The sequence below is a fragment of the Chiloscyllium plagiosum genome, chromosome 14, assembly GCF_004010195.1.
Source record: "Chiloscyllium plagiosum isolate BGI_BamShark_2017 chromosome 14, ASM401019v2, whole genome shotgun sequence".
Classification (NCBI taxonomy): Eukaryota; Metazoa; Chordata; class Chondrichthyes; order Orectolobiformes; family Hemiscylliidae; genus Chiloscyllium; species Chiloscyllium plagiosum.
Window position 1 is genome coordinate 38571178 of NC_057723.1, and position 9170 is coordinate 38580347.

General features: G+C 42.6%; 1 protein-coding gene across 1 annotated transcript in view; it reads right to left on the minus strand.

Annotated features, from left to right (window-relative positions):
* The window catches only part of LOC122556650 (electrogenic sodium bicarbonate cotransporter 1-like), a 117099-nt gene that overhangs the window by 83432 nt on the left and 24497 nt on the right, over positions 1–9170 (minus strand). The window contains exons 8-9 of the mRNA XM_043703637.1: positions 5115–5231; positions 1120–1294 (exon numbers count right to left, since the gene is read on the minus strand). Coding sequence (XP_043559572.1) covers positions 1120–1294; positions 5115–5231 — 292 coding nt within the window. The remainder of the gene's footprint in view (positions 1–1119; positions 1295–5114; positions 5232–9170) is intronic.

The following is a 9170-nucleotide window of genomic DNA, read 5'->3' on the forward strand; positions in this document are numbered from 1 at the left end:
CTTTTCATCATTTACATAAATGATTTGGATGTAAACATGTGAAGTTTAATTAGTAAGTTTGCAGATGATACCAAAATTGGAAGTGTAGTGCAAAGCAAAAAGGATTTTCTCAAAGTACAACAGAATCTTGATCAGATGGTCAATGGACAGCAGAGTGGCAGATAGAGTTTAATTTAGATAAATGTGAGGTGCTGCATTTTGGAAAAGCAAATTAGAGCAGGACTTATACACTTAATGGTAAGGTCCTAGGGAGTGTTGCTGAACAAAAAGTGCAGGTTTATAGCTCCTTGAAAGTAGAGTTGCAGGTAAATGGTATAGTGAAGAAGGCATTTGGTATGCTTTCTTTTATTGGTCAGAGTATTGAGTACAGGAGTTGGGAGGTCATGTTGCGGCTGTAAAGGACATTGGTTAGGCCACTGTTGGAATATTGCGTGCAATTCTGATCTCCTTCCTATCAGAAGAATGTTATGGAACTTGAAAGGGTTCAGAAACGATTTACAAGAATGTTGCCAGGCTTGCAGGGCTTGAGCTATAGGGAGGAGCTGAATAGGCTGGAGCTGTTTTCCCTGGAGCATCAGAGGCTGAGGGGTGACCTTATAGATGTTTATAAAATCTTGAGGGGCATAGGATAAATAGACAAGGTCATTTCCCTGGGGAGGGGGAATCCAGAAATGGTGGGCGTAGGTTTAGGGTGAGAGGGAAAAGATATAAAAGGGACCTAAGGGGCAACCTTTTCACACGGAGGGTGGTGCATGTATGGAATGAGCTGCCAGAGGAAGTGGTGGAGACTTGTACAATTACAGCATTTAAAAGGCATCTGGATGGGTATATGAATAGCAAGGGCTTAGAGGGATATGGGCCAAGTGTTGTCAAATGGGACTAAATTAGGTTAGTATACCTGGTCAGCATGGACGTGTTGGACTCAAGGGTCTGTTTCCGTGCTGTACATCTCTCTGACTCTAAGCTGACTATCCAACTAGGATAAAGAGCATTATAATGTGTAATTACTGCGACTAAAGAAGTCTTTTATGGTGCAGATGCTGGGCACTTACATTCTAAATGAAAATTGCAACATCATGCTCCTAAAATAAATAACATCCAAGTAATCAGCATACAAACCTGCATGTTGTCAGTTGCATCACCCAAGATTCCTCCAAATGTAATTGCATTTGTTACACTGGCCAAATAAATAAACAGGACAGCTGACAGACATTGAAGGTTCAGAGCATCATAAAAGTCACTGGCAAACCAAGGTGCTTTTCTTTTGATGTCATTAACCAATCCGCCAAATAACCTAGAGATAAGACAAAAATTACTTCGTTATTGTAACAGATTTTAATGGTTTACATTATCAAAGTAATTTTCTGCAACTGTATTTAAGTTTAAAGGAATTCTCCAGTTCCATCTAATTGAATTACTTGGTAACTATACAGTTCTATTTGATTTTGAGCAAGATTTTCAGCTTCAAACCATGATGTAATTCTCAACTGGAATGATTTTTAATTCATCTAGGAGATATGGGTGTCACTGGCTGGACTAGCATTTATTGCCATCCCAAGTTGCTCTTGGAAACATGACAGTGAGCTGCCTTCTTAAATTGCTGCAGACCAGTAGGTGTAGATGCACCAACAATTGTATTAGGAAAGGAATTCCAGGATTTTGATCCAGCGACACTGAAGGAGTGGTGATAAATTTCAGTCAGAATGGTGAGAGGCTTGGAGAGAAACTTGCAGGCAATGGTGTTCACATATATCTGCTGCCCTTGTTCTTCGAGGTGGAAGTGGTCGTGGAAGCACTAGTTTGGAAGATGCTGTCTAGGGAGACTCGATGAATTTCTGCAGTGCTTCTTGTAGAATAGCATACACAATTACTGCTGACTGTCAGTGGTGGAGGAAATGTTTGCTGTGGATATGGTGACAGTCAAACGGGCTAGATGGTGTCAAGCTTCTTGAGTGTTGTTGGAGTGGCACACATCCAGGCAAGTGGGGAGTACATCACATTCTTGACTTGTGTCTTGTAGATGGTGGACAGGCTTTGAGGAATCAGGAATCGAGTTACTTACTGCAGGATTCATAGCTTTTGACCTGCCTTTGTAGCCACTGCGTTTATGTGACAAGTCCAGTTGAGTTTCTGGTCAATGGTATTCTCAGATTGTTGATAGTAGGGGAATTCAGTCATGTTAATGCCATTGAATGTGAAGGGGAAATGTTTAGATTCTCTCTTGTTGGAAGTAGTCATTGCCTAACTCTGAAGTGGCACAAATGTTACTTGCCACTCATCAGTCCAAGCCTGGATATTGTTCAGGTCTTGATACATTTGAACATGGATTGCTTCAATGTCTGAGGAGTCATGAATGGTGCTGAACACTGTGCAATCATCCGTGAAAACCCCTTTCCTCTAACCTTATTCTGGAGGAAAGATCATTCCTGAAGCAGCTGAACATGTTTGGGCCTAGGACATTACCCTGAGGAACTCGGAGATATCCTGGAGCTGAAATGACTACCCTCCAACAATCACAACTATCTTCCTATGTGCCAGTTTATGCTCCAACCAAAGGAGAGTTTGCCCCGACCCCCATCGATTCCAATTTTGCTAGGACTCCTTGATGCCATACTCAATCACATGCAGCTTTGATATCAAGGGCTGTCACTCTCACCTTACCTCTGGAATTCAGTTCTTTTGACTATGTATGAATTAAGGTAGTAATGTTGCCAGAGCTGAGTGGCCCTGGTGGAACCAGAATTGAGTGTCAGTGAGCAGATTATTCCTTTAAAAGTATTGTTTGATATCACTTTTGATGATACCTTCATCACTTTACAGATGATCAAAAGGAGACTGCTTGGGTGGTGATTGACTGGGTTGGATTTGTCCTGCTGTTCTGGAGAGGATGTAACTGGATAATTTCTCAAGTCAGGTAGCTGCCAGTGTTGTAACTGTACTTGCTGATGTGTGGTAACTTTTACTTGGGTGAAAGTTCCATCACCCAACTTTCCAGGGGGTGATGGAAAGTTCATACTCCTGCTGAAATGTTGTCAGGGCCCCCAATCTCTGTCTTCAACAAATTCTTGATGTCATACGGCTTGAACTGAATTGGTTGAAGACCAACATCTGTGATGCAGGATACTTACGAAGGAGGCCAAAATGAATCATTTACTTGACACTTCCAGCTGAAGCTTGTTACAAATGCTTTAGCCTTGTCCTTTGAACAGATGTAATGAGTTCTTCCATTAGGGATGCTGGAGAAATTTGTGGAACCCCCCTCCTCCAGTGTGTTGTTTGATTGTCCACCACCATTCACAATTTGATGTGGCTGGACTGCAGAACTTAGATCTGATCCATTGGTTGTGGGATCACTTAGCTCTGTCTGTCACTTACTGCTTATGCAGTTTACTGTATCAGTAGTCCTGTGTTGTAGCTTCACTAAGTTGATATCTCAATTTCAAGTGTGCTTGGTGCTGCTCCTGGCACTCTCCATTGAACCAACGCTTGATGGTAATGGTTAAAGGTGGGATATATCAGGCCATGCGGTTGCAGATTGCTTTGGAGTACAATTCTGCTGCTGCTGATGGCCCACAGCACCTCGTGGATGGCCAGTCTTTAGTTGATAGATAGTCCAAAGCTCATCCCATTTATGAAGAGGTGATAACTTAGTGTTGTTATCGTGAGGTTATTAATCACAGGTAATGTTCTAGCGACCCAGGTTTGAATCCTGCTATGGAAGATGGTGGAACTTAACTCAAACGTCTGAAGCTAAGAGTCTGACGATGACCATGAAACTGTTGTCAATTGTTAGAAAAATCCATCTGGTTCATTATTGTCCTTTACCGAGGGAAACTACCATCCTTAACTGGCCGACGTGACTTCAGATCCACAGCAAATGTGGTTAATTCTGACCTGCCCTCTGGGCAATTAGGGATTGGCAATAAATGTTGGCCTGGCCAGCAATGGCCACATCCTGTGACTGAATAAAATCAACAAAGTACAGTGAAAGTGTCACACACCCAATAGAAGGTATTCTCAATGTGAAGGCACGACTTTGTCTCCCCAAAGACTCTGCAGTGGTCATTCTTACAGATGATGAACCCTTATGGTAATGGACAGATGCATCTGCAGCTGATAGATTGGTAAAAATGAGGTCAAATATGTTTTCCCCTCTTGTTGGTTCCCTCACCAGCTGCCATAGATCCGGTCTAGTAGTTATGTCCTTTAGGACCTGATCAGCTCACAGTAGTGCTGCTGCTGAGCCAATCTTCGTTCTGGACATTGAAATCCCCTATCCAGAGTACATTCTGTGCCCTTTCCACCCTTAGTACTTCCTCCAAGTGTTGTTCAACATGGAGGAGTACTAATGCATCAGCCCCTGTTGGGGCGGTGGGGGAGTGCGGGGTGGAGTGGGGGTGCGGTATTGGATTGTGATACATGGTAATCATGGGAGATCTCCTTGCCCATGTTTAACCTGAAGCCATGAAACTTCATGGAGTCCTGAGTTTATGTTGAACACTCCCAGGGAAATTCCCTGCTGATTATATATCACTGTGCTGCCACCTCTACGGAACACAGTCTGGAATGATTATGGTGTTTTCTGGGATAGTGTGTATGACTGTGTCAAGCTGTTGCTTTACTCATCTGTGAGACAGTTTTTCCAGTTTTGATGCTCACCCCAAGATGCAAATGACTGGTTTCATTCCTTTATCAAGACCGTCGAGCAGTTTGGATACAACTGAGTGGGTTGCTAGACATTTCAGAGAACAGATTTGAGTCAATCACATTACTGTGGGTGTGCAATCACGTACAAGTCAGACCAGGTAAGGATGGCAGATTCCTTCCTTAAAAGGATATTAGTGAACCACATGACTGATAGATTTGATATATTCGTCTTGTTTGGATATTTATTCTTCTTTGTCAAAAATATATTTTATCTATAAAACTTGTAAAAGTACATGACATAACAATTAAACTTGGCTGTAAATAAATAAAGTGGAATAAATTTCTTTCAACAAAATATATGACAATCTGAATTTACAATTATAGGTTATATGCATCATATACATTTCATGTCAAATATGCTTTTCCTTCAGTATTGTAAATAAGCCAAAAAGTATGTAGATACTCACTTTCCTGTTCTTTTCAAATCTTCAGCAACATGCAGGTTACTCCCATATCTCTCTTCATGCTGAATATGATTTCCTTTATACATGTGAACTTTAGAACCAAGAGAATACATAGATTTCCTATAAGATAAAATGTTAATAGGAACAATGATTTCACTAAGATGTAATTTTAATATCGTGCCAAGATAATGTGTTGTACAGATTGTTATACTATCAACGTGAATGGAGAACAATTTACTTTCGTAATTTATTTCAGGGCTACAAAAACTAAAAAAGTGACTAATGCATAAGATATCTTCTGATAGAGCTCACATTACAAGATAGTAACAGAAAATGTGATTAAGAAATGGACCAAATACAAGACTATGTGAATAGGTTGAGAAAAAAATAGACTGCGGAATGACAAATGGTATTTCGTGAGGACAGCAACAGAATCTGACCACATGTTTTGAGAACTGGGCCAACTGATCCCTTATCTCCTTCACCATCAGATCAGATCACCTGAAAATGCTGCAAATATGGTTTGGCGGGGCCAAGGTGAGGCAGGAATTCGTCTTTTGGGAACACTGCTCTGTCTTCATTTCAGGTAAGAACACAGTCATCAGGTGTGAGGCACTTCCTCTGAAGTGGTATGTGGCACAGATCTGGCTCATTCCCTGAAACTGTGTCATTGCGGTCACCCGAGCCATCTTCCATTTCATCTGGAGATCTAAAATAGACTGTGTGCACAGAGTCCACATTCCTGATGAAGGGCTCTGGCCTGAAATGTCGATTTTCCTGCTCCTCGGATGCTGCTTGACCTGCCGACCCAACCTCCACTCCCGGCACCTTCCCTTGCAACCGAGGGCTCTGGCCTGAAATGTCGATTTTCCTGCTCCTCGGATGCTGCTTGACCTGCTGTGCTTTTCCAGCAACACACACTCAGGTGTGTCCACAGAGATACCCATGTACAAAATTCTGGATAATGGGGAGGTGGGCAAGTGAGGTGGGGGACATTCCAACACTGTCATTATCCCGATGGACATCTTAGTCTGCGGCTGCATCAAGCTGTGCGTAGACCCTAGGTATGCAAACACTAAGAGTCACAATGTACTGACATTCTATCTGTTCCTGGTGTTGCGAAGGATGGGACTGGCTCCAAGGACTTGGACTGTTCTGTATTATCTGTCATTCATGGAGAAATTTGCAAAGAAAATGTAACTTGAGACCCTGCAGGTAAAAGAAACGATGAAACCTGTCAAGTGATTCCCTGAGCAGACTGCCAAAGTAATTTGGCAGAATGCCTCATCACCAGAACTTTCCCAAAAGTGGCAAGACATCGCTTGGTTGATGATGAAAAGGGCACTACCTGTGAGATCCTTCTTGTACACCGGTCAGTCTGCACCACTGCACGCTGCCCTCAAAGTGGCTGGGTTGCGGGAGTGGAGTGTTGAAACTGTCATACATCTCCTTCTGGAATGTGCCTTTGCAAAGGACGTCTTGAAAAAGGTGTAGTGGTTTTTGTTGAGGTTCATCCTGAGCAGATCTGTGACACTGGACTCTGTGCTCTAGAGTCTGTTCCCCAGGATGCACACCAAGACAAACATCAACTCCGCCTACAGGACATCAACTTGGTGAAAGACCCTCTATGGTCTGCCTGAAATTTGTTGATCCTCCAGAGCAAGGAGTTGACTTTGACTGAGTGTTGCAGACTGGCACATTCCAAGTTCCAGGACTATGCGCTGAGGGATGCATTAAAGCTTTGGGCAGCTGCTGCCCAGACGCAGTGGGAATGACCACAGTCTGAGGTCTTCCTGCTGAAGACAAATGGGGATCCATTCAGTTATCGGACTGGTGACCCAAATGCCTATAAATGTAGCCTGGTTCAAGTACGAGATACCTTTGGTTTGTTTGGATACAGTAAAATTCCAGTGTTTATTTGTTTCTTTGATATGCTACTGTACAGAACCGAACTGCATTTGTGATTATGTGTGTGTTATTTTTTAATTAATAAAGTATATTTTGAAATTTAAAAAAATAGAATCTAGCATTTATAAAATGCCCCTGATGTCATCACTGTCACAAGGCTCTTCACAGGAGCACCGTGGGCGGCACGGTGGCACAGTGGTTAGCACTGCAGCCTCACAGCGCCAGAGACCTGGGTTCAATTCCCGCCTCAGGCGACTGACTGTGTGGAGTTTGCACATTCTCCCCGTGATTGCGTGGGTTTCCTCCGGGTGCTCCGGTTTCCTCCCACAATCCAAAAAAGTGCAGGTTAGGTGAATTGGCCACGCTAAATTGCCCGTTAGTGTTAGGTAAGGGGTAAATGTAGGCGAATGGGTCTGGGTGGGTTACGCTTCGGCGGGTCGGTGTGGACTTGTTGGGCCGAAGGGCCTGTTTCCACACTGTAGGTAATCTAATTCAAATCTAATTCAAATCTGATGTGAGAATAAGAATCCAGATGTTTGAGGAGATGTGTATGTGTATGTTTTAAGTAGTACCTTAGAAGATGAAAAAGTCGCAGAGAGATTTGGTCAGGGAATTCTAAAGCTTTGGGATTAACATCTGAAGTCTTGCGACTGAAGAAAATCAGAGCTTCACAAAAAGCAAAATATGAGAAGCACAGGGGGCTTTTTAAAATTCATTTACAGAGTGATGGTGTAACTGGCTAGGCCAGCATTTACTGCCCATCCCCAATTGCCCAGAGGGCAGTTTAAGATTCGATCATATTGCTATGTGTCTGGGGTCACATGTAGGCCAGGCTAGGTAAGGATAGTCAATTCCTTCTCTAAAGGACATTAGTGAACCAGATGGGCTTTTCCCAACAATTGACATTGAATTACTGGCCATTGTTAGACTTCTTATTCCAGATTTCTATTAAATTCAAATTCCACTATCTGCCAAGGCAAGATTCAGACCTAGGTCCCCAGAACATTATCTGGGTCTCTAGATTAATAGTCCAGCGATAATACTACTAGGCCATCACCTGAGCATTGTGAATGTGGTGCAAGTTTCAGAATTGAAGGGGTGAGGTTATGGATAAATTTAAAAACAAGATTATGATTTATATAATCAAGATATTGCCAAACCAGGAGTCAACTTATGCTTGGACCCCAAATATTTACGATAATCTATGAATTACTTGGATGAGGGGACCAAATGCAATATTTCAAATTTGTTGACAATTGAAAACTGGGTGTGTTTGAGAGTGGTGAGGGGAACGCGAGGAGGCTTTAAGGTGATTTAGATAAGTTGAGTGTGTGGGCAGATGCAGTATAATACTGATAAATGTGGTTATACATTTCTGTGTGTAAAACAGAAATGCAGTGTATTATTTAGATGATTATATATTGGGAAGTGTGGATATACAATAGAGATCTGGCGTCCTTGAACACCAGTCAGTGTAAGAAAACAAGCAGGTTCAGCAAACAATGAAGAAGGCAAATTATACAGTATGTTGGTTTTCATTAGAAGAGGATTTGAGCTTAGAAGTTGAGATGACTTATTGTACCTATACAAGGCCTTGCTGAAACCACAGCTGGAGTATTGCACTGCACCACATGTGCAGTTTTGGTCTTCTTATCAAAAAGAGGATTTTATGCCATAGACGGAGTACAGCAAATGTTCACTCGGCTGATAACTGAGTTAGCAGCACTCTAGTATGGAGAGAGATTGGTTTGATTGTGCCTGTATTCATAAGAGATTAGAAGAATGAGAAGCGATCTGATTGAAACATATGAAATTCTAACAGAGCTGGATACATTAGATACAAGTAGGATGTTTCTCTGGAGAAAGTGAGGTCTGCAGATGCTGGAGATCAAAGTTGAAATTTTATTGCTGGAACAGCACAGCAGGTCAGGCAGCATCCAGGGAACAGGAGATTCGACGTTTCGGGCACAGGCCCTTCTTCAGGAATGAGCAGAGAGTGTTCAGCAGGAGAAGATAAAAGGTAGGGAGGAGGGACTTGGAGGAGGGGAGTTGGCAGAGGAGATGACCTGGGGTGTGCAGTGAGAGAGGGACTCACTGAGATCTTTGTAGAGAGAGGCAGAGAGCTTCTTCAAGGAAGGCACCCTTGTAAGA